Source organism: Penicillium macrosclerotiorum, assembly GCF_028827735.1.
Source record: "Penicillium macrosclerotiorum strain IBT 26536 chromosome Unknown utg000003l_segment0_segment0, whole genome shotgun sequence".
Lineage (NCBI taxonomy): Eukaryota > Fungi > Ascomycota > Eurotiomycetes > Eurotiales > Aspergillaceae > Penicillium > Penicillium macrosclerotiorum.
This window is the reverse complement of record NW_026643083.1, coordinates 4,232,260-4,256,080: the sequence shown is the minus strand read 5'-3', so window position 1 is coordinate 4,256,080 and position 23,821 is coordinate 4,232,260. Positions and strand designations below refer to the sequence as shown.

At 50.5% G+C, this 23,821-nt stretch overlaps 9 protein-coding genes across 9 annotated transcripts; 4 read left to right on the top strand and 5 right to left on the bottom strand.

The window, feature by feature from the left end:
- Positions 1-27: 27 nt before the first annotated feature.
- Positions 28-828, bottom strand: N7462_004429 (Large-conductance mechanosensitive channel; the record flags this gene model as incomplete). The annotated part of the gene is made up of 4 exons (XM_057076155.1): positions 28-135; positions 191-335; positions 419-619; positions 692-828. 4 exons carry the CDS (start codon positions 826-828, stop codon positions 28-30), a joined length of 591 nt encoding a protein of 196 aa, XP_056935660.1.
- A 685-nt stretch (positions 829-1,513) lies between these two features.
- N7462_004428 (uncharacterized protein) lies at positions 1,514-2,833 on the bottom strand (the record flags this gene model as incomplete). The annotated part of the gene is made up of 6 exons (XM_057076154.1): positions 1,514-1,800; positions 1,865-1,935; positions 1,989-2,362; positions 2,425-2,492; positions 2,557-2,593; positions 2,654-2,833. The coding sequence occupies 6 exons, from the start codon at positions 2,831-2,833 to the stop codon at positions 1,514-1,516; spliced, it is 1,017 nt and encodes a 338-aa protein (XP_056935659.1).
- A 2,198-nt stretch (positions 2,834-5,031) lies between these two features.
- N7462_004427 (uncharacterized protein) lies at positions 5,032-5,232 on the top strand (the record flags this gene model as incomplete). The annotated part of the gene is made up of 1 exon (XM_057076153.1): positions 5,032-5,232. One exon carries the CDS (start codon positions 5,032-5,034, stop codon positions 5,230-5,232), a length of 201 nt encoding a protein of 66 aa, XP_056935658.1.
- Positions 5,233-8,101: 2,869 nt separating this feature from the next.
- N7462_004426 (inositol polyphosphate kinase KCS1) lies at positions 8,102-12,188 on the top strand (the record flags this gene model as incomplete). Its single annotated transcript, XM_057076152.1, has 2 exons — positions 8,102-10,182; positions 10,289-12,188. 2 exons carry the CDS (start codon positions 8,102-8,104, stop codon positions 12,186-12,188), a joined length of 3,981 nt encoding a protein of 1,326 aa, XP_056935657.1.
- Positions 12,189-13,235: 1,047 nt separating this feature from the next.
- On the top strand, positions 13,236-15,241 carry N7462_004425 (MFS transporter; the record flags this gene model as incomplete). Its single annotated transcript, XM_057076151.1, has 3 exons — positions 13,236-13,534; positions 13,596-14,511; positions 14,618-15,241. 3 exons carry the CDS (start codon positions 13,236-13,238, stop codon positions 15,239-15,241), a joined length of 1,839 nt encoding a protein of 612 aa, XP_056935656.1.
- Positions 15,242-15,526: 285 nt separating this feature from the next.
- Positions 15,527-17,189, bottom strand: N7462_004424 (general substrate transporter; the record flags this gene model as incomplete). Its single annotated transcript, XM_057076150.1, has 6 exons — positions 15,527-15,782; positions 15,860-16,102; positions 16,181-16,736; positions 16,785-16,851; positions 16,933-17,009; positions 17,075-17,189. The coding sequence occupies 6 exons, from the start codon at positions 17,187-17,189 to the stop codon at positions 15,527-15,529; spliced, it is 1,314 nt and encodes a 437-aa protein (XP_056935655.1).
- A 659-nt stretch (positions 17,190-17,848) lies between these two features.
- N7462_004423 (uncharacterized protein) lies at positions 17,849-19,920 on the bottom strand (the record flags this gene model as incomplete). The annotated part of the gene is made up of 2 exons (XM_057076149.1): positions 17,849-17,959; positions 18,058-19,920. The coding sequence occupies 2 exons, from the start codon at positions 19,918-19,920 to the stop codon at positions 17,849-17,851; spliced, it is 1,974 nt and encodes a 657-aa protein (XP_056935654.1).
- A 149-nt stretch (positions 19,921-20,069) lies between these two features.
- On the bottom strand, positions 20,070-21,613 carry N7462_004422 (GDP-Man:Man(1)GlcNAc(2)-PP-dolichol alpha-1,3-mannosyltransferase; the record flags this gene model as incomplete). Its single annotated transcript, XM_057076148.1, has 2 exons — positions 20,070-20,686; positions 20,752-21,613. The coding sequence occupies 2 exons, from the start codon at positions 21,611-21,613 to the stop codon at positions 20,070-20,072; spliced, it is 1,479 nt and encodes a 492-aa protein (XP_056935653.1).
- Positions 21,614-22,320: 707 nt separating this feature from the next.
- On the top strand, positions 22,321-23,816 carry N7462_004421 (uncharacterized protein; the record flags this gene model as incomplete). The annotated part of the gene is made up of 2 exons (XM_057076147.1): positions 22,321-22,430; positions 22,523-23,816. 2 exons carry the CDS (start codon positions 22,321-22,323, stop codon positions 23,814-23,816), a joined length of 1,404 nt encoding a protein of 467 aa, XP_056935652.1.
- Positions 23,817-23,821: the final 5 nt, after the last annotated feature.

Here is a 23,821-nt window from a genome sequence, read left to right as displayed (position 1 = left end):
CTTTATCTCTATCTTTCTGATGCTCATCTAACTCTCTCCGTGGCCTCGACGTTCCTCTTCTTCATCGCTATACTCCTCGCCAGGTTGGTCCTCTCTCCCATCCTGCCAGCTGGAGCAATTCAAGCACCGTTTGGCCTTATTTGCCAGTCAATTATGAAGTCAAAAATGGTAATGGTGAAGTCTATCTCACCTCAATACTGATAAATTTCTTGCAATATCTGCATCGCACGGTGGGCTTGATGATTTTGTTGTGAGACACGAACATATAAATGTGTGCGACCGCGAATAGAGTGCAGCTGACCCCGAGGAAATTGAGAATGGTCTCAATGAAAATTCTTCCAAGCCCAGTTAGAATCAAAATAAACTATGCAGAAATATGCAGGATGAAGCTCGATGGCAGGAATTAAGCTAGACGTACCCCCATGCCAAAACCAGCGCCCCGTCCTCCCTTGCCTGTTTGACCGTGTTGTACCCCGTTCCTTCTACGTAGTTGGGGCCTCTGGAGAGCACGGCAAACTTCTGGTCCATGTTGCGATTCAGGAAAGGCAATAGGGAGACAATCGGCAGCACGATGTCCGACACGAACGAAGTCACGACTTTCGTAAATGCATTTCCAATACTAACCAGATGGCTTCATGTTAGTAATTCGGAAAGCCTCTATGGCTGGTGACAACTGCGGAGAGACTCTAACATCAAACCAAGCGCAACCTCGAGGACATTGTCCCGAGCTGCGAAATTGACAAACGCTTCCAGCCCATGTTTCACCTGCTCTCCCGCACTCTGGCTCACACGAATAATGATGTCGGTACTGTCATCGAGGCCACGCATGGTGGTTGGATTTGTGACACCTCTCTGGGAGGCCCTAGGGGGGTTCTTTATTCCCTGCGGCAATCTTGAATGAGCAAGGGTCTCCAGCGTCATGGCGCATGGTTATCAGTCAGGTGGGCGCCCGGGCGGCGGGGGCTCTAATTTGATGGCCGCTTGGCGAGGAGAGGGGGCGTCCGATCTTCACCCACGCAACCAATGATTGTGTCGGAGATGTGGGAGACAATCAGGATCGACGTCGCTGCTATATCTGTTGGTGATGAAAGGACAAGCGGGAGGCTTTAGCGCCTGCAACAAATCACACGAGCTTGGTGTGATCGCCAACCGCGACAGCCTTCCATTGTTGTCGTGGCCCGTTTAGTGTTGGCCCGAGGCGTGCCGTCAGCCTCGGACGATTGACTTCAAATGCGTACCAACTCCGCTTGGTATTGAAGTGAGGAAGGTATAGCGACTAGAAGTATGAATTGACTTTGATTGAAAAAAAAACCATTATTATAAAGTACATCTTGTACGAAATAGAGGTGATTAGTTAGCGAGCGTAAAGAACTAGGAGGTACGTATGTGATAGCATATATATATCGCCCGCCAAACAAGGAAGCACCAACTCTCTTATATTGAAAAATTTGCAGTATGAATTCCGCGCTTGTGAATATGGATATGAGTATCACCCAGACACGAATCAACATGATCAAACAGAGCACTGCTTAGGTGACCGAGACTGGGAGTCGGAATGAGAGTGTAGAGTGTCTCCATTCGGACTGGGAGTGTCCCGAGTCCACTCAGGCTTTTCATGTTGGTCGGTGGGCCCCGTTGTAATCATGTCCTGCTGGCTGGTGTGGGCAGTCGACCCGATATAGCGAAGCCAGAATTTGCGGTGCATGAGCTTGAAGATAGGCCGCATGTTTGACAGGCAAGCCGCCACAATACCAACTGCAGGCTCGATGCAGGTCCACACGCTGGAGTTGACTTGGTTGTCTGCTACTAGTCAGTATAGTTGTATCATACATGTTTCAGCCTTGACGAAGTCTTAAGGACGTACAAGTAATATCATCGCCCGATTTTGAGAGATCGATCAAGGCCACCAAACGGATTATGTCGAAGATCAAAGTCCTATATTATGTTATTAAGACAAGTCGATAGAGGATTGCGACTAGGAGCCCTACAAAAAGCCCACAACGAAGATAGCCGACAGGCCCACCTTCTGTGCCCGAGAAATGGGCAGGCCCCAAACGGTATGCATAGGCATGAACAGGATGATCGCGTCGGTAGCAATGTTGGGAATCTGCAGACCGTAATAGAACTTGCCCAGGTCCATACAGCCACCCGGTACCTCGGGACTCCAGAGCTTCTTGGTAGGGATGCAAGTAAAACAGCCGGCCAAGATACCACAGGCTGCCCAAAGAACAACGATGCTGGATACGATCTTGACCCCAATGTTCATCGCCTTGACGGGGAAGAGTCGTCGGTAGAGCATGAGGATAGACAGTTTGATCGAAGCAATGCAGAGAGTATAGAGAATGGAACCGGTGAAGAGAGTCTGGCCCAAAGTCAGAAACTTCTTTAGCTCAATAGAGGGGTGCTGAGGTAGATTATTCTTACCTTCAGGTATACCGTGAGCTGCTCGGGCTTAACGTAGACGATGTGTGTTCCAAGTCCATTATAAAGCACTATTGGAAATCAAAATATTGACCAATAACAAACAAATATGCTTCTTAATCTCTGGATTCTTACAGACGACACCTGCTATCGAAATACCCCATTCGAAGACCTTCACAAAGTTAGTGTACCATCGTCTCCCCTACACAGATAACATACGAGGCAACCTCACCAGCGCAGAAATCATGAAGAAATCGTCGATAAAAAGACCCGTCCCATTGACCTTTCGCGAAAGAATTCGGAAAGCTACAGCCGTGGTAGACAAAATAAAAGCGAAACAGGTTGCTGTAATGACCACATGGCGAAGATTGTCGTGGTCGTATCCCGTCTTGTTCTGCGAAACCGTCGACATACTGGCCGGATGCTGGAGAAACGAGAGGGTGACTGCCGCTCAATGGCGATTTTTATAAAGCTCGTGAATGAAGGGAAAGAGTGACAACGACTAATAACCATCCCCCTGGATGCAGTCCACCAGCTCCATATATGAGTGTGAAATAAAAGCTGCCACCCCAGGAAATAGTGCACTTCGGACTATCTAGATAGGTCTCAAAGTTGTTTTTCCCATAGTCGACACCCAATCAACGACTCGGAATTCATCGGTGTTACTATGCCATCCGGTGCCACTGGGAGTGGGAGGTAAACAGACCTGTCGCACCCTTACATCCAGAAAGTGGTCATAGCCAGTGATCTTCAGCGCGGCTAAGTCAAGCTGCCACCCACAATTTGCCTGGTCAGGCCAAGAGGCGGTGCAAAGTTTGGGGGAAAGCTAGTTAACTTCCCGAGCTCCACCCTCAGGAAACAGATACATCACTTGCGGCGACTGTCAAGCCGTATACTAGGGACCCTTCGTACATGGCCTTGCATACTTCCGTGCCTAGTGCCATGCTCATGATGTGCGAGATGGCAGATATTGGTCCAATTTCACGATCCGCGCTGCCAATTCGTGGAAGGATCGCACTCGCAAGGTGACGCCATAGTAGATCGTGAAGAGTCCGACAATCTGGTTCGTCCGATCGCGCGATCCTATGATTACACAAGTGCAGGCTTCCTTTGTACTCGAAAGATGCATGACTTATCGCAAGCAGCAATGCTAAGACCATCTGTCAAAATGGAGATCCCTGGTTGTTGAGAATTGCCCCAGCCATCCTGGAGCACTTGATCCTCCAAGCTATTTGGGTTCTGCTAGTTCACCCGCAAAATAGTCTTTCAGGCCCAGTGGTTTTTACTTGCAAGAATCATTAATCGAAAAGCGAGGGAACTCTTTCAAGGGGTTAACTGCTCCCATTGTGGTACCACGCGACCAGGCGCTTGTGGATCCCCTTTCTTTGAAGTTACAATATTGTAGACTATTGAAAAATCAAGATACGCACTTTTGCTTGCATCATTCTCTTGGATTAGAACGATAATCCGATTCTCATACTAAATGCCAGTGAGGTCATACACCTCGTACCATGTCCGATGTTATGACTAGTCGCACCGGTCAGCCCGAGAGTCTGGTCCCCGGCTACCGATCTGCAATGGGCCTTGGTACTGGGCCTTCCAGCGTGATCGCCACCGCAGGCTCGGCCATTACTTCAAGTTGATACATAGGAAAAATCGTGCGGGGGTATGACAGTATCTTCTTTTTGGAGCCAGTCACTCGTGCATTATTCCATCATTCCTTATCGATTGCGATTCGAGAGTCAACGATACCGAAAGTGCTTCATTAAAAATACAAAAATCAATGCTAAACTATATATGCTATATACTACATGCCCCATGCGAATTCGCTCTGGAATGTCCAATCAATGTCTCATTTCGGTGGTGGGGCAAAGGTCATCTTCCCCGGAGTCGTATATTGCGAGAGCAGAACTGTGCCTCGTTCTCGAGCCGCACGATCCCGTTTCTCCTCGCGCTTCAGAATCTCCTTTTCGTCCTGTATCAAAGTACAGCAAGTACAGCAGGTGCCTCGAAGACAGTCCGAAGCCACATTTCCATGAATTCCGTACGCCTTCCTCGTCCGGGTGCGCTGAATGGTCGCGAGAAGCCCTATGATTGTGGGACGTGGTCAGTACATGGAGCCAATTCGGCGCGGCCGATGAGAGAGAGAGCTATGCGACATACATTGACATCCACACAGAAGCCCCATTGCCGTACAGGATCCATTACATGTATCATATCCGAGCATGTTGGTCGGGTCTTCCTTTCGTGATTTCATAGAGAGACGATGTTGCGTCTTTCCGTACAGGATGCATGGACACACCAATCCCATGCAACAAGTCCCAATACCCGAGCAATCACATAGTCCATGAGTCCATGTTCCCCCCTGGACTTCCTGATCTGGATGCATTATTTGCCCGGGCTGGTGAAAGGCGCCCAGATCATCTATATGAGGCGGCGCCGGGGTTGTTATTGAAGTTGCTGCAGGAGCTCGCGTATGTTGATAAGATACTGTCGGTGATTGTAGTGGATTGGAATCTGGTTCGATAGAGAAAGTATTGCATCGTTGAACAACTTGGTGATCTTGTTTCGCGTACGAAGATTCGGGAGACGTCATGGAAGGCATAGTGTATGCATGTTGAAGAGACGGGGCGCTTTGGGGAGCATACTGTGCTGAATGACTTGGTGAAACACATTGCATGGACTGAACCCTTTGAACATATTGCGGAGAACGCATTACGTGAGAAGGGCAATGCGGAGATTGAGCGATGGGAGAGCTGTTGGCAAAAGGAGCAGAATAAGCAGGGTGCTGCTCTGGTGGTGGATATCTAGAGAATGTCGGGATGATGTCTTCTTCTTGTAAACGTCGCTCTTTTTCACTTGGCTCATATCGGATCGGTTGTTGCTGTTCGCCTTTATGGTCCATTGGCTGTCTCTTCAACGGAACAAATTGTTCCGATACAGATGGATGAGCTGAGGGATGCGGTTCCGTGGGAAGTGGCGGGGGTGATAATGGATCTCGTGGGAATTGTGGAGGATGCATCTCCAAAGGGGTCGCGATGAACGAATATCGATGATTTCGTTTCACTGACGTCTCGAGCTGCGAAGGTTGACTCATATTCAAGCTCGAGATCGCTACTTTCCCTTTTCCGATACCTTGTTTTTGGAAATTTGAACAAGAGTGTCTGGGTTCTTAGAGTCTTCAGCTCAATATGTGTGTCAATACTGGAAGGAAATCGTTGGCTGGAGCTGATGTCGCAGAGTCAACCAGTGAATCTCAACTCATATTCCCTGGCCATCAGTAGGTAGCTCAGGGCTAGACAAAGATTGAGCGGCCCTATAAAGGTAGGCGACAGGTCCTGGCAGATTGGATTAGGGAGAGAGAAAGATTCCATTCTGTACAAGATGTTTCGGGGGATGTGGTGCGTGTGATGAGGGGGGTCCGAAGACGGTCAACCGCCTAAGTGGAGATTCAAATGGCTCCATAAAAGGCTAGGACAGAGAGCTCTGTGAAATAGAGCAGCCTGAGTGGGTTTCAAGGGGGGAGGTTTACTGGGGAAGCTGGTCGTTGGATTGGTCCTGTCAGGGCCTAATGCATCTACTTCACATGACCCGCGACGCTGGTTGGACGAGGGCCCGCTCGGCGCCTCCCGTTGGGCGTTAAGACGATGTTCATCACACTGAGCCGATCACACCACGCCTACCGACTGGGGCTGGCAGAAACCTGTTGGGATGTATAGAGAAGAGGATATGAAGATAGCTCATCAAGTATTTGCATTTTGTAGTTTCGGCCGACGCCTAGGATATCTGGCGCTTGGACCTTTGTTGGAGACATGAGAACATAAACCCCGCCAAGTATAGAGGACAAATTCGGTCGTCGATGGATCTCCTGTAATTTGATCTATGATCGATCACAATTAAGAAAGAGAACGGTCTGTGAAAATGACAGAATACGGAAATGCTGAAGGGCATGTTGACTTTAATGGGGTTGGTCATCGAGTGATGACAGCCATCCTCCCCGCTTCGACGTTGGTAATCATTGGATGATCACAGCCTGAAACTTGGAAGCTTATCGAGAGGGCTCTGATAAGAAGACTAGTCAAGGCGGTGCCCAGCGAGTTGATCTGGAAGGAAGAGTGCTATCGATCACGATTTGTTCAGAGGAGCCCTCTAAGTACCCTCACAGTCACCAGTCCTTAGTATTCGACTGTACTACTGCCTCTTGATAAGATGGGAACAATCTTTGTCGATTATTCAAAATTCTGTGTTCCTCGAGGGGGTTTGGGTACCCCTTTTTGTTCAGGTATAGGATAACGTAGTATCATACAAGCCAGTGCTATGTCATAGAAAGGCTAAGCAGGTGATAGGCGTCTACTGTGGTGATGAAATGGGACCAGTCGATATATAATAGCATACCTTTTCTCTTGCCACAAAGTCTATCCTCATCAATAGAGTAACTAACCAGATCTCCGTTGGTTGGGATCAGAATGCTCGATTTACGACCGGGCATGCTGGTAGGCATGAAGCTCTCTGGGATGGAATGCTTGGTTCTGCCGTATGTTCGGGCCCCAGCTGGTCCTGTCACTCATTCTCTGCCCGGCCATCTCCGACCTTTTGCTCTTTCTTTTTCACCCCTCTCCTGTCTGTGACTCTTATCGGCTTGGTCGGGACCTATCAATCTTTCATTGCCTTGTGTCATCCGTACTGCTTCTACTTCTCCTCGGACTCGCCAAGATAGTCTTCTCGACTGGATCCCCCCAGCTTGTCTCCACCTGTAAGAAACAAAAAGAAACCATTCAACTTAGTTAAAGGGGGCCAATCGTAGTAAAGGATCATGCAGCTCAAGATAGGGGGGAACCTGACAGGCAGAATAGACCGCTATTGTCATGGTGGAGATAGTGGAAAGTGCACCAGAGTACTCGGAGGTACTGGGAGGTATAGAACTATCAAGATAAGAGGCAGCACAAAACGGAGAGTCAGGGCCCTTGGATCTTCCTTGAAGGAATCATGCCGAGCCCTCTGGCCTATGGTATCCTTCGTGGCCACTATGTAGAAGCTCCTCTCATGTATTGTCTGAATAATACCACCGGTGACCGATGCTGACCTCCTGGCCTCGTCTGAATACGGAGCAGATGGGCGGAGAACAAGGCGGAGCACCCGAGATAGGCGGTGAGGGGTTTGTCCATCCTTTGCCGGGCATTCAAGTCCAGGAGTTCCAAGTTGACGGCTCCGTTCAGTGCAAATCCGTACAACCAGGTCTCTTTGAATCCTTTGAATCCCCCCCGTACTCGAAGGCGGTGACGGCGATCGGCGTCACTGTGCAACCCGCCTGGCCCAAACGCCATTTAGGTTCGCTCATCCTTTTATCTCCTCCAGAAGCGTCCGAGCCTCTCTGATCCCGGCGACCCGAACGATTTGCGGTCAGGTCTTCCACCTGTAAGATCCCTCCCTCGCTGAACGTGGTCCCCGGCGTCTCGAAATGTCCTCCTGCTTGAGCCTGCCAGCAGCACTCTGCGCTTTCCAATCGTCTTCTCCACTAACTTGCTTCTGTTCGTCGCCGTGACGCCAGTGCCTGCTTTGTCTCGCCCAGCCGCGTCCAATCCTCCCCCTTCCCCCTTCCCACCCCGACCCCAATCACCAACCACCGCCAGCTCCGCTTCCCTTCCATTCCGACCGTGCAGGCCTGACCAATGTCCTCTCCATGTCAAATCCGCCGCCCGCTCCCGAAGACACCTTGCCTGACCCCCTGGTGACACCTGCCGCGCCCGCCCATCATGATTGCTCGAAGGCGGCCGACAGAGCTTGGCCCATCCCACGTCACCACTTGTCGCAGGACCAACACTTGTCCCAGGGGGCTCAACAGGCGCCATCCCCATCGCGCGCGGAATCCCCCACGGCTACCCATCGATGGTCCCAACCTGCATCCTCGTTCGCCCTAAAAAGGACGCCGACGATCCCGCTGGAGAAATTCGCCCGTCCGGACTCTTTCCACAGCCCACAACTGTCCGAGCGAGATAGCATCTTTGCAACCCATTATATTACCTCGGACAGCGGCGCCAATACCCCACAATTCCCCCCCGACAAAGCCCCGGACAATGAGCGCCCGGTCAATCTGACCTCTGACCTGGATGAGGTGTCCAGGTCTCCCAGTCCGCGATCCAAGGTCTCTCCCCACCATTCACACGTCGACTCTTCCCACATGGAGGTTGACGTCCACAGACACTTTCCATTGCGTTCCCCACCTCTTTTCTCTCCCCCGGATGCTCCTCGTCTCTCTTTGCTCCGTTCGTCCATCTCGTCTGCAGACCCGGTGATAGACCAGGCGGAAGCTGGGGCCCAATCTGTACATCTAGGGACACTGGAAGAAACAGGTACGAAGCCCGGTGGCTCACAAAACGCTCTGGCTGAACGCAGTCTTCTTCCATCGGTGCTAGATGATGTCTCCGAGTCTCCCCAGACTTTGACGCCAACGTCTGGCCCGGACTGGCCGATGGTGAATTCCGAGGGGGTCTCTTACACACGCGCGGACCCTTCACGGAGTATCGGACTGGAGCGAAGCTCAAGCAGGGGGCGTCGCAGCCGCATGGACAGCTCAATTGAGGCAGATCTCAGCAACGTCGAGCCTGCTTCTCATGTGCGCAGTCGTAAGTCCAGTCACTACTTGGGTTTATTTAAAGAAAATACCACCACCTCACCTGATCGCAAGCGATGGGAAGATCGGGGGAAGCATCACGATGAGCATCCGGACTCCAAGGATCGTGGCATGGATCTCGAACCCCAAGTAGCACGTCTGGCGTCGGAGGAGGAAGGGTTGATCCGAAAAAGCATTTCGCTCCCCATGTTAGGCGAAGGGCCTAGCTTTGAATCACAACAGTCGACTGAGACGACCCAGCAGGCGGAACAAGAGGAGCCGCTCAAGCGCCACCCTCCAGCACTCCCACGCAGCCTTCTGGAGGAGATCCGTAATTTTCATCTCACTCCTGGTGGAGGGCGTGGATCGTCCTTTTCCAAGAGTATTCCGACTCAATATGCCGAACGCGGCCGCGACTATTTTCAGAAAGAGGCCCATGTTGAACGATTTCACGAATCTTTTAGCTCTCTCGATGAGGAAGGAAGAGAGCGGCGGGGATCCGCGCAATCTGAAGATGATGAAGAAGAGAATGAGCAGATTTCTTCTGCAGTTTACTTTCCTCATGAACGTGTTACCGTACCTGAAGACATTGACGTCTCTGAGCCCTTGGCGGCAGATTCACGAAGCACACAATCAGTGCAGTTGGAGAAGGGCCATGAGCTGATGTTGGTGCCCCAAGAACGTAGCCCTTCACCGGAACAGAATGTCGGCCATGTCGATATATCCTTCCGATCTAAGAATGAGAGCAAGGTCCTGCATGGTGAACTTGGAGATATCAGACCGCCTGCTGAGGGTGCGGACAAATCCTTAAGCGCCATCTCTGAACGCAGTTATGATTCCACTTGCGAATCCGAAGCTGTGTCAGCGGATGAAAGCGGCCATTCGCTTCACGAAGAATCCAGCTTGACTGATGATGCTGAATTGACTCCGACCGCGACTCCTACTCAGCGGCCACGATTACCACCCAAACGCAAGACTGCTGGACCTCTAGGCGCTGTGGAACTGAAACCTTACCGGCATCAAGTTGGTGGCCACACGACTGTATTTCGCTTCTCCAGGCGTGCGGTGTGTAAACAATTAAATAACCGAGAAAACGAGTTCTACGAGCGCATTGAAAGGAGGCACCCTGATATGCTTGTGTTTCTTCCTAGGTACGTTAGTATTCGCTTCCGCGCGTACTATCTCAGATCGAGTTGTCTCAGAGGCCGACTGTTGTGTCTCAATCTTGTGACAACATGCTAATTTGATCGAGGACAGGTATATTGGAGTCCTCAACGTGACTTTCTCTAAGACTTCAAAACGCTCCAAAAATCATATTGAACACACGGGGACCAATATTTCTGAACCGGGACACTCCAGTGGAACTTTTTCGATGAAGTCTCATTCTCTTGATGCGCCAGAACCTCAGCGGATTGTTAGCCAAAAGCAGGTGACTGGCGTGATCCCCAAGGTTATCCTGGAGAACAACCGTCACATCATTCCGGCGGATCTTTTCTCTCCTCCCAAGCGATTTCAAACCTCCCGACTTGCCCCTGATCCAATTATGGACCGACCGCGCTCCGCCGATGGCCTGGGTAAACTATCCACTGACTCGGATCCCTCGGAGTTGAGAAAGCGCGCCAAGATCTGGGGTGCTACCACTGTCAACCGGAAACTCCAGGAGCAGGTGCTACGAGAGGTTTTTAGCCCACCAGCTATTCACCACCATCGCCGCCATCCTCGTGGACACATTCATTTGCCAAGAGCAACATCTGACATCCCCCGTCGCCGTGGAAACTACTCAGAAGACCACGCTTCCAGCATTCGCCCTTCTCCCCTGGATAGGGTTGAGGCTTTGCAAACAAATGCAATGGACATTCAGCACTCATCTAAGGAGGGACCGACTCTATCCTCATCAGCATCCACTGCACTGGATGAAAATCGTCTCGCAAAAGTCAAAACAGTTGACCAGATCAATCGATCTAATTCTCTTAATAGTGGCCAACAAGTACGAAGGCGGCACTCTGGTGGTGGTCTTCAACGCCGAGGAAGCTTGAATTCCCACAATACTGGTGACCTGATGTTTTTCGATGACGAAGGATATGGCGGTGACCGGGAAGATGAGATCTTTTCTATGGAAGGCGATGCACCTGTTCCACATGAGCATGCCCCTCCGAATAGGCTCTCAAAATCCCCCTCAGAAAGCACATCCTCCGGCGAGGCACATGCAGGTAGAATGGCAGCCCCTCGTAAGCTGTCTGAACTCCTTCCCCGGCCCGGAATCGATCAAGAGGTGGGGGCTCATCTGCCCAGCAACCCCAAAGAGGCGCAGCTGCGGAAAGATGAACGTGTCCAATTTTTCCTGCTCCTGGAGGATCTTACTGCTGGGATGAACAAGCCATGCGTGCTCGACCTCAAGATGGGTACTCGACAGTATGGCATCGAGGCTACTGAGAAAAAGAAGAAGTCTCAGAGGCGAAAGTGCCAGTCTACTACTTCCCGACAGCTGGGTGTTCGTCTTTGTGGCATGCAAGCCTGGAATGTCAAGAAGCAAGAGTACCTTTTCGAAGACAAGTATTTTGGACGAGACTTGAAGTCTGGACGCGAGTTTCAGGATGCACTCACCCGATTTCTCTACGACGGGGTTAGCTATGCTAGCGTGGCCAAGAAAATTCCCGTTATATTGGAAAAACTTTCTCTCCTGGAGCACATGATTAGGAAGCTGGATCGATACCGTTTATATGCGAGCAGCCTCCTAATTCTGTACGACGGGGAACAGGCAACTCCCTTGACTCCGCCACAAACCCCTAGTCACACATCGGGCGACCGGCCTGCCCCACGGCGCCGGGTGTCTGATGATGGCCATAACAATGTCGATGTCCAGCTGAAGATCGTTGACTTCGCCAATTGTGTCACTGGCGAAGATGAGCTACCCCCCGACACACCTTGCCCACCACACTATCCTCAGGATATTGATCGTGGATACTTGCGTGGTCTTCGCACGTTGCGAATGTATTTCCAGCGTATCATGAAAGAGATCACTCAGGACGAGTTTGTTGAACGCGGTGAAGGCGAGGCCATTGCATTAGGCTCCCAGCCTGCCGTCCGTGAATTACCTTCTGATCAATACTGGGATGAAAGTATCGTGGAGACTGATATTGGCGAAGTCAGTTTCTGAGAAAACCTCTTTCTTGCGTTCCGTTTCCTGATTTTCATCACCCGGCGTTCTCACCACACCATGGCGTCCAGGGATAGACGATCTATTCCCACCCTTCGGAGTTAAATTGTTAATTCTTTACCCTGAACTTGCGTTTTCATCTTCTGGAGCTGCCGTGCTCTCCCCACGCCGCGCACTACGACTAACGAGCTTCACGGACGCTTCAATGACCCTTGTCAACGCCTGGATGCATTTAGAGCCCGGCTGATTTTCTTTTTCTGTTCTTTTCTTCTTGCTCCTTTTCATTTCACCTCTTCAATATCCCTTGTGAACTTCCTTCTTATGACCATGTGTATGAGTTAAGCCCATTTGATTCCCTCTTCATCAGTTCACTTCTCGGTCTTGTTTTATTGATAATACCCCTACCGGGTTGTTTTGAATGATCTTCCAGGCTAGGCCACAATTTGTAGGGGTTGGTACCAACCCCATGGTGTTGTACATGATATTCCTTAGGATTAGACAATAAATTTTTGAGTTTGTAGTGTATTTTGTTTTCAATGACTCGATACTCTTGATTTTCATTGTCGGCTTATTCACGTACTTGGTGGTGTGTGGCACTCCAGCCAAGTAGATCTAATCGGAATGGTGCAACCTCGGTAGATGTCACGTGCTGGCGATAAGCCAGTGCGAGTCAGCTCCTCTCCGCTCTACTCCGCCTTTGGTTGCGGCGCTAGATGAGTTGTACACCCAAGGGTGCTCTTAGTCGCACTCTTTAACCCTCACAGTCTGACAGGCGCACTTCCCTGCCATCCTTCCCTCATCCTCTTTCGATATTTGCAACCATTCTCAGAATGAGCTCGTGCTGAAGCCTAATGACGTGGGGTGGAGCTGTGACAACAGAGCAACTGATCCACCCAGACGAGCTCCGTCTACGAAGTTGACACCGCTGAATCACCTAACCCCGCTGGTTCTCACTCATAAGAACCCAAAAAACCTCGAAATTATCTTTATTTCAGCCTAGCCGACCGATTGCCAATTCTTCAGCGAGTCCTAGCTATATACATAACAATGCCCGCCTTCAAGGGCAGTGCAAACCAGTCCATCGATAAGCGTGACTTCGATACGAACCGACCGCTACTCCAAGACAGAGACGGAAATTCGGATAATGAACTACCAAGCCAAGGCTTCCGCCGGTTCTCGAGACCAGTGTCGCATCGCTCCCGACTTTCAGGCGATACAGGGCGTGGCGCGCTGAGCGAAGATGGGCTCTTAAGTGACGTGGTGGATGGAATTGTCGAGCGAGACCGGAAGAAGATCCGTAAAGAAGTAATTCGGGTGGTCAGCTTTATCTGGGGAATCATAACTTGGTAAGTGTCGCTTAATTCTATCATCTTCCGTGCCCGCTTACCTATCTAACTTCCCTCACAGCCTTGGGGCAGGTAGCATCACCGCGTTCTCCCTATACGGGCATCTCCTGCTGACCCGGCTTCGGTACACCCAACTTCAAGTCAACGCCGTCTCTATTGCAGCAGAGATCGCCATGTACTTGTTGGTCCCGCTATTCGGGTATCTCTGCGATCGATATAGTCCTTCCCCATTGTCCTTATTCTCGGGGTTGGTATTTGGATTGGGCTATCTCCTAGCCGCGTTCGCCTACAAGAGCGGACCTCCGCCGGACGCTGGCGGGTCGGGCTGGCCGTTCTGGGTGATGGTTGTGGCGTTCATTGCTATTGGCATGGGTACGAGCTGTATGTATCTCGCCGCTGTTGCAACGTGCGCCAAGAATTATGGCCGAGGAAAACACAAGGGGATCATGCTGGCAGTTCCCATTGCAGCCTTTGGTCTCAGTGGGATGTGGCAGGGACAGGTCGGAACGTATCTTCTATATGAACGCAATCCGGATGGCAGCCCTGGCGATGTGGATGTATACCGATATTTCCTATTTCTCGCTTTTCTGTTGCTGGGCATCGGAATAATTGGCACATTTACATTGCGTATAGTTGATGATGATGAAGAAGAGAGATATATCGACGAGACTGTCGAGGAGCTGGAGCGAAGTGGGTTGCTTGAGGAGAGTGATTTCTTCCGGCCACGGGCTGAAATCAGACCTGAAGTCGAATATGGCACCTTTGCCTCCAATGCCAATGATGAAGACTCCATGACCATCTCAGAAGAGGAACGGCGGCAAAGGAGACGTGAGAAGGAACGGGAAGAAGAAGAACGCCGGAAGAAGAATTGGTTGCTCAATTACGAGACGCGGGTCTTTCTACAAGACCCGACAATGTGGTGGCTAGCAGCAGGCTTCTTCCTGGTAACAGGTCCCGGAGAATCCTATATCAACAATGTGAGTATTTTCAATACTGGTTCACTGCTTGAACTCGAGACCTAACCCTAATCACAATAGCTGGGTACTATCATCCCAACCCTTACGCCACGTTCGTATACTGCAGGTGCATCTCCACCTGCTGGCCTCCCCTTCCACCCATGTCACCACTGTTGCATTGACCTCGACCATTGCCCGCCTCCTCACTGGCTCTCTTTCCGACTTCTTCGCTCCTCCTGCGACTCATCTGTTCCCTCCAATACCAGAGGAAGCGCATTCCCGATTCCCAGCACCAGCAAGTGCACACAGCCGTCTAACCCTGTCTCGTATGACATTCCTTCTCCCTTCGGCTTTCCTCCTTTCCCTCGGTTACCTTATTCTCGCATCCCCAATCCCACTTCAGGAGCCATCAACCTTCCACCTCACCACTGCCCTCGTAGGATTCGGCTACGGCAGTGCATTCTCTTTGACTCCAATTATCATTTCTGTCGTGTGGGGCGTTGAAAACTTTGCCACGAATTGGGGCATTGTTGCGATGATGCCCGCGCTCGGGGCTGCCCTTTGGGGAGTAGTTTACTCCAGCGCCTATCAAAATGCCGTCGATGCTGGCACTGGCACTCCTGATGGGCAATGCCATGGTTGGAGATGCTATGGCTTCTGGGCTGCCGGCTGTACGGTTAGCGTGTGGGTCGCCATTGGCGTCTGGGGGTTTGCTTGGAAGGGATGGAAGCGGCGAGGGATTGTTGTCTAGCTTTGGATTTTGATTGCTGTTTTCTGGCGCAGTTCTTTATGATGGATATTTGGTGCATAGTTGGCGATAGAGCGGGCATATAAAGAATCAACTCGTTGATTTACATTTCGGTATATTTTTGTAGTGCAGTGAAGTTTGAGATCTAGGACAATCGGGTAGATTGTAGAACAGGATAAGGATAAAGATGCTCATCACCCCCCTTTCCCTCCGGTGTATGAGAAAGACTGAATTCCATTCTGAACTGTATGCATATATACATATGTCTAAGCCTTGCTGTCCTCTGTTTCACAATTTCGTGATGGTCGTTTCTTCAGTAGCAGCTGGTTCTTCGATAGATTTCAAAGAGTTGTCGCCAGGGAGGTCAAACTTTCTATCAATATCCTCCAGCTCCAGACGCCTAGTCTCTGGAATGAAAAAGTACCCGAAGAGAATAGCAACTGCTGAGAGAGACCCATAGATAAAGCCAAGTTTACCGCCGAGGTCAACGTGACCGGGGGTGTCGGCGGTCTCCATGTATGGATAAGAGAAAGTCACGGCAAACCTATCAGGTTCATCATTAGCACAGAGGGAACATATTAAAGACAAAATGCGAGCAGTCAGGCAAAGTCGTGTACATACTCAGTGACAAGTTTGACAAAATATGCGATCTGCAGGGTCATTTCACGCAGAGGAGAGGACGGAAGCTCCGCTCCAAGAACGTAAACGAGAGGTGCCCAGCCAAGAGACCAGCTGAAGCTGTACAGCATAAGCATAGCGACAATGCCTTGCTTGGCGGCCACATTACTCGAATCTGCAGTGCCGAGGGCACCCATGGTCATCAATGATGCGGTCTGAAATGTGGAACTAACATGGAACAGCATTCTAGGTCTCGTCAGCTCTAGTACTAACCTAGAGAAGCCAATTTGCATTAAATTCTCATTTTCGTCATTTTTGACTTACCTGCGCCCAACTTGGTCGATCAGTGATGCCGAAATGCAAATAGCACCGATGTCAATCGCATTCGTCCCAAGCGTGACGCTGAAAGGGTTGATAGATTTGAGCTGCTTCACGAAGAGAGTTCCGTACTGCGAGGCAAATGCTTGCCCTGTGGCCTGTTGGAAAAAATTGGCAGCGGCCACAACAAATGTGCGTTGTCGGTTTTGCGGCGTGAACAGGTCACCGAATCGCTTTTTTTCAAGTTGACGAGAGACTTTCTGGGATAAGATCTCAAATTCATATCTGATATCTTCCTCGGATGCAGTTTTCGGCTTGAGTCTCTTAAGAGACACCAGAGCCTCATCGTGGCGATCCCGGAGGAGAAGCCAACGCGGTGTTTCGGGGATAAACCAGATGGACCAGCTGATCATGAAGGGGACGACCAGTATAAGGCCAAAGGGGATTCTCCAAGCAGCATTAGTCCCTATCTTTTCAGTGCCCCGTGTGATGGAGGTCACCACAAGTCCGCCGACCTTGATGCTGAGCCAGTACAATACTCCCATACCACCGCGCACCTTGGCTGGGGCAAGCTCAGTTAAAGTGGTTGGAATCACTGCCATTTGCATACCAAGGTAGATATCTTTCGCGCATATTGTCAGCCGAGCTGCATCAGAGCGTCCATGAATAACGTCCACCTACAATGCAAAGCTCTGCCGGCTTGGATCTGAACATCTGTCTTGGAGCTGATGACCACAGAAGCACTGCCCAGTGCGTACACACTCATCAGAGATATACACATTCTTCGCCCGTATTTGTTGCTGACATAGCCACCAAAGAATACCCCTAATAGTAGCTAAATGTGTCAAAAAAGTATCTTAGGTGAACCAGACTACTGTCAATTGAAAAACGGAGACCTACCGATAATCTGCCCACCGGCCTTCAAGCTGTTGTACAGCGAGGTGAACAGCGGCTGTAACTTCCAGGTATTTGTGGATTCATGATAGACACCGAATTGGCGCTCGAACGAGTCCATTGCCTGGCACGAGGCGAAAGCCTGATCGCTAAAGCCATAATTGAAAGCCGAAATGACCAACAGAGCCGTGGACAATATCAGCATTGGGCTGAGGGTCAGCCTGGAAAAAGCCATGCTTGCGATGCGAGTTCCCTTCACATGCAACAGAATGTGACAAAGTGGCTCTTTATCGATCAAATCAATCAGATCGATCAGATAAAATAGACGAAGAAAACCCGGCGGAAAAGCCGGGTGGTTGCCATGCTCGCAACAGTACGCCTTCCCCTGCTGGTGGGTCCGGGGGCCCTCAACCTCGTAAGCCCTACAGCCCTACCAAGGCCAAGCTTTGTCTGGGCAAGCTTAGCCGGGTACTCGGCAAATGGCGGCCACGCAGGTTGACCCAAGCAAAGGGTCCACAAATTTTACGAAAATGCCCCGAGCAGGCAGCCAAATTGTGATCGCTGAACCTTTGTTGGTGGAAAATAACAGATTCCGGTGACACTAAACGTGAATATACATAATGTGGAAGAGTCCTGTGCCCGTCAGGGCTTTGCTGGAGACGTATATGATTGGATCTAGGTATGCGATCTAGCTACGTTCTATGCAAATAGCAATATGTGAAGGTTGCCAAAGAAAAGGATTATGGACCAATGGCAGCCCCGGCAACCCGCATCCCACAGCTACACGTCTGTTGAGTTTGGGTCAAGCCCTGTAAACACTTTGTGCAATCGTTTACTGGCGGCAGGGCCCACACGCGAATCAGTCAGTCCTCCATTCCTGTTGGCAGATTTCTGTAGACATCCTCTTAGTAAACTGAAGATCTGAATTTGCGTCCCATGGGGAAAAATTGTATGCGTTGAGGAATGACGGCTGGACTCGGAATACTTACCCGAACATCTTCTAACATCGTGGGCCCATGCATGCGCATGCCACGAACCAAATCCGTTACACAGGAGTACTGCCCCGAAATCCCATATGCCATCGAGGCAGTGACTCGGTTGATTTCCTGGAGCATTTTGATAAAGGTATCAAGCTTGTCTTCGCCGGTCCTGACTTGGCCTACATCCATGCAGAAAGCAGCATCGTTGCCTTCCATTCGTTCACGCCGATACGGGATTGTAGAGACGTGCTCCGTGAAGTTTTTGATCCATTCCGCGGATTCGGGTGGCGCGTTGGTATGGTGTATGAGACACGAATGGATCACTTGAAGTGCAAGAAGGGCATCTTCAACTACATCGTCATCAACAGGTGGTGTGGTCTCCGGTTTGTTCTTGGGTTTCCGCCCTCGGCCACGGGGTGCTGTAGAGCTTTGCGTTGGTGCTGGCTCGTACTGACTCAATACCTCCGCTTGATAAGCTCTATTCCGTGAGTTTCTGTTCTTGCGCATCCATGCTGTGAGCCCCTCGATAAGATAGATGATTGTGCAGTCAGGATAGGCACTCTTGATTTTGAGAACATGGATTTCCAACGACTCTCTTTCCTCGCTGTCTGAGCCTGCTATCACCATGTCCACGAAGTCCTGTGCCGGCATCAAACATAATACATGCTTTTCTTCCGCGATATGAAATGCGCACGGCTCCCAATGACCAGCTGCTTCGTTATATTTTGCGTTCATTTTTCGGCGCCACTTGACCATATTTGTGACTGGCCCGGTGAAGAAACTGTATTCGACACCAAGACGCTTCATAAATTCCACAGTCTGGTTCCCCACCTTGCTTTCTTCCAAGGAACATGAGATATCGAGAATCATCTCTTGAGTAGAGTCCTTCTTGTCAACTTTGAGTTTATTGACCTCGGAAATATCTGCTGCCAATTGCTTCTGCTTTGCCTTCTCTTCTTTGAGCCTTTGCTTCCGTTCCTTTTCAAGCTGTTTCTCGTGGTCCTTTTGTGCCTTCGCCTCCGCCCGCGCCTTCGTCCGTGCGTCCTTTTCCTCGGCTGTAAGCTTGCCCGACTTCTTAGCCGGGCGTCGCGACTCGGCCGGTTCGTCCAGCTCGTCAGCAGACAGATCAACCATAGCACATTTGTTTCGTCGAGAATGTGACACGCCTTTAGTTATAGTTCGGCTTTTGTTATCCTTGGTAGTTGCATTCAGTTCAGCAAGCAATGCCGCTGTTTTGCTGGAAAATCCCAAGTTGGTTGCAGAATTCCTGGGTGGTGATTGCCCAAACTCATCAGCAAATCCAGGTATCAAAAACGGGTCGCTAAACTCCTCTATATCTTCTTGTCTTGCATGACTGATATTCACATTCTGGGAGGGGTTCCGGATATCTTCATTGTCATCGTCGAGGGTAATGACGTTGGGTTGAGCTTCTTTCGATTTGTACAGTCCAAGGAGCTTGTATTTTGAGGAGGGTTCTGGTGCTGAAGATGTGAATAAGATTGGATCTAGCTCCTCCGCATCAAAGTTATATTCAGGCCGCTTTTTGAGGGCGGCATGATTCGATGGTGGCAGGGCGAAATCGTCGTCGGAGAAAAGAAAGGAATGACTAGGATTCTGGCCAGTTGCATCATGCGCCGTGGCTGCCTTTCTCAGGTGAGGCCGATTATCATTGCCGACTCTTCGCTTTTTTGGGGGCTTATCAAGAAAATCATCGTAGTTGAATACCGAGACGTCAATTGAGTCGGATGAAATCAGCCTCGAGTTAGCTGAAGGACGCGCAGGTACCTGACGCGACGGCACCGGTGCACGCTGTGGTCGCGCTCTCTCCGGGAGAGGCGGATCTGACGAGATCAAGTCAATCACATCGGGCATTTTGAAAAGATGGCGGAGACACGAGGGGCGCGGAGTTGAAGATACGCGACGTCACGTCGTCAGGTGACCCTTATCGGTATCTACAAACAGAAACACGAAAGAGTGGAAGATGGTGAAAACGAAAAACTAGGAGGGTATTAATTTCGAAATTATATGATTTCTAACGAGCGAAGCAAAAATGAAGTAGCCACGGCCAGGAAAGATCCAAAAAGAGCCAGCGCGAGGGTAACTTGCTGCCATCCGTGGAAGGGGCGTCTTTCAGTAGCGAGCATCGTCGAGATCTCGTCCTCCAGTCTACCACCCATTGCTGTCAACGAAAATTCTCGTTCTGCGCGAGCCTTGCCAGCAGCAGCCATTTGATCAACCTCTGCCTGGCTCATCCCATAAAGAACTTTATCCATGACCGCCGTCCATTCGCTATCAGCATGTGCATCACGGAGCCAGCCGGTTTTGCCTTCAACAATTGTCTCTAATGGACCACCAGTATTTGAGGCCAGTACAGGAAGCCCTGCCAGCATCGCTTCCACAGGAACGATTCCAAAATGTTCGTTGATCGGAGTATAAAGCAGAAGCTTTGACTGGGCGAGTAGAGTATTTTTAAAGGTAGTAGGCACGGAGAGGAGGAAGAGTACGTCGATCTCATCAGGGATGGAGAGCGCAGATACCACAGTCTTTGATGTTGCTGTTTTCAGTCCGAGACTGGTCGCTAGGTTATCAAGTTCCTGGTGGTATTGAAAGTTTTCCTGAACACGATTGTCGTAACCGCCTAGGTGAAAGGAACGGAATAAGCCCTCTGGATAAAAGGATAAAAAAATAAAAAAGATTCCTTACCAGCAATTACCAACCGAGTCCCAACTCTCTTTTCTTTGCCCAGTCCGTAATAGGCGCGGATAGCCAAAGCCATGTCCTTTTTCCGCTCGAAGCGGTTGATACTCAGCAGGATCTTCTTGCCACCCCAGAGTGCATCACCAATCTCTTGCTCAGAAGGTACCGCAGAAGGAGTCGTGTCCACGCAGGGATAGACAACTTCGACGTCGCCCAGTCGCTCCGATCCGAATACATCGCGTACGACACCCTTAGAGAAATTTGAATTCGCAACCACCCGATCGGACGCGCTCATAGCCCAACCCTCAAACCAATCAAAAGGGAACCGGTAGATAAGTTTCGTCAACCGGATGATTAGGTTTCGCTCGTCTCGTCGCGCAAGCAATTGATCGGGGAAATGGCAGTAGAATAGGATGCGTTGAAGTCGGGACTTGTGGGGTTGACCGAAGGTTTTGAGAATCGGCACGCAGGCCGGAAGCTGATCAACAATGAAGATATCATCGCGATCGTCATCATCGCCCGTTGTCTTGTTCTTCTTCGTGGTTGGGCTAGGCTTATTTCTCGAGCCAAGCTCGATTAACAACGAAACGGTCAAATGGAGCTGGCGCAAAGCGGCCATGAGAATATGAAGCCGCCCAAATACATGGGCAGGGAAAATCGTGTTGCCACGGACGCGAACATCTAGAGTGCCATCGCGTGCCTCCTCGAAGCAGTGCGACTTGTCGCGGTGCGAGGTGTAGATCGTCACGCGGTGGCCGCGACTCTGCAAGGCGAGCGCAGCATCGATGATGAGTCGCTCTGCACCGCCGATACCTAGATCCGGGTGTATAATGACCACATTTGAGGGCGCAAGACCCGACATGGACATGGTGGGTGCGAGGTTCCGAATTGACTTGTATGGTGTTGATATCAATCAATCGAGCCCATCAATCGCGGGATGCGAGAGCTTCGATAAAGACACGTGGGGTGGTACGTCATCACATGACAGGCCGTGTTGGTGGTTTTGCGATTGTTTTTCTTCCGCAGCAACATTGAAATATGTAATTGTGTTTGCCTATTGCTATCATCGTGCACTTTTGCCGAATGAAACCAACCATGGTCCTTCATTCAGGAACGCTACTCTGGCACTCCCCGCTGCAACTTAGCACAAGATTGGGCCATTCGGATAAACGGCTTCCCTCATTTGCCGGTGGATATGGATTGTGCCGCCATTCCCTCACCATCGAGCATGTTATTTTGTTATGGAGCAAGTAATGAGGACTGCAAAATGACATCTATGTCAAGTCTTCGAAGAGAAGCACTATTTCAAGGTCTTCGCATACTAACAGCTTTAAAAGCCCTCTCAGGATTTTCCGAGGAGCCTTCGCTATGGCCAAAATCCGGGGAATCCCAATTCAAGGAATTCAGCCTGGTTGGTGGAGATCTCCGCAAGGGACGGGAAAGGGTACCACGGCTGATGCCGTGCACTCGGCCCTCTGACTCGGAGTTCTCGGCGATTAGATCATTGCAATGATTTCTTTTTTCGTTCCCTTCGCTGTTCCATGAAGCCCTGCTGAGCTCCTGAGATTATGCACCATGGGAGACCACGACAGAACCCAAGTAGCCTCCAATGGAGCCGAGGACGAACACGCTGTACAGGCCCTTACCCTACAGGAAGATGAGCAGGTCTCTGCGCCAACCAAACTGTAAGTCCCACATCTGGTACCCCAGCTTTGCTTTGCGTACTGCCAAGCTTTCGCAATCGAGCGCCGACTAATGACTGACTATCCTCATCTAGCCGCCAAGTCATGATTGTTGCGGCCGGGTTCATCACTATGTTCATGACCTGCGCAATCATCTTTGCCTACGGCGTGTATCAAGCCATCTACGAGGAGATGGCAAATCAGCCCAATACCCCATTCACAGGGACATCCTCTTCTATCATCAGTCTGATCGGCACGATGTCTATCGCGATCATGTCTATGGGCGGGCCGTTTGCAATGAACTGGGCGAAACTATACGGTCCGCAACCCGTGATCATGTCCGGGGGTATAGTCTTCGGCCTCGGATGTATTCTCGCCAGTCTGAGCGAGTATGTCTGGGAATTCGCCCTGACCCAGGGTCTCCTAGTTGGTATAGGCACTTGCATGGCGTATGTGCCCACCATGTCTGTCGCGCCGACATGGTTTGACAAGCGCCGTGGCCTGGCCATGGGTATTGTGATTTCGGGCTCTGCATGTGGGGGTATGGTTTGGCCGCCGGTTCTGCGGGCCATTACGTCCCATATCGGATTCCGCAACGCGCTGCGCATCTCGGGCTGCCTGGTCATTCTCTTTGTGCCTATAGCCGGATTCACTTTGCGCTGGGAACCAAGCTTCAAAGCTAAAGTGCGCGGTCAGATAGTCGGCACCTCGAAGAGATCCGGGTGGATCAAAGTCCCCTTAGTGAACTGGCAAGTCGCTAAGTCTAAGAAATTTGTTGCGCAGGCTTTGGGCTGCTTCTTGCAGTCAACGGGATATGCGACCCCGCTGTTCTTTTATGCAGCATTTGCCCGATCCCTCGGCTATAGCGATACTATGGCGGATAATTTCATCACGATAAGCAATGCGTCGAATTTTGTCTCTCGTATTGTGATTGGGTATTGTGCCGACAAATTTGGGCGACTGAATGTGCTCTTCTTAACGACAATTTTAAGTTCGGTTACTGTCTTCGCTTTCTGGCTCCCATCTACCTTTGCCAGGACTGCCATCTCTGGTACTGCGGGCGATGTTTTGTTCATCTTGTTTGCTATATTTTACGGGTGCTTTGGTAGCGCATATATTTCACTGTTCCCAGCCAGTTTGATCGAGCTTTTTGGCGTGCAGCATTTTACTTCGGTAAACGGCGCACTTTACCTTATTCGAGGAATTGGCGCTTTTCTGGGAACTCCCTTGACTGGCTTGTTGCTGCCAGGCCAGTCGGCATTATCAGCTCCATGGAATTACGAAAGAGCAACTATCACGGTTGGAGTCTTGCTGTTTGCTGCCAGTTTAGCAACCTTCTGGGTGAGGCTCGAGGGAGCTGCGGGGAAGCCCTGGACCTGGAAATTGTAACGCGC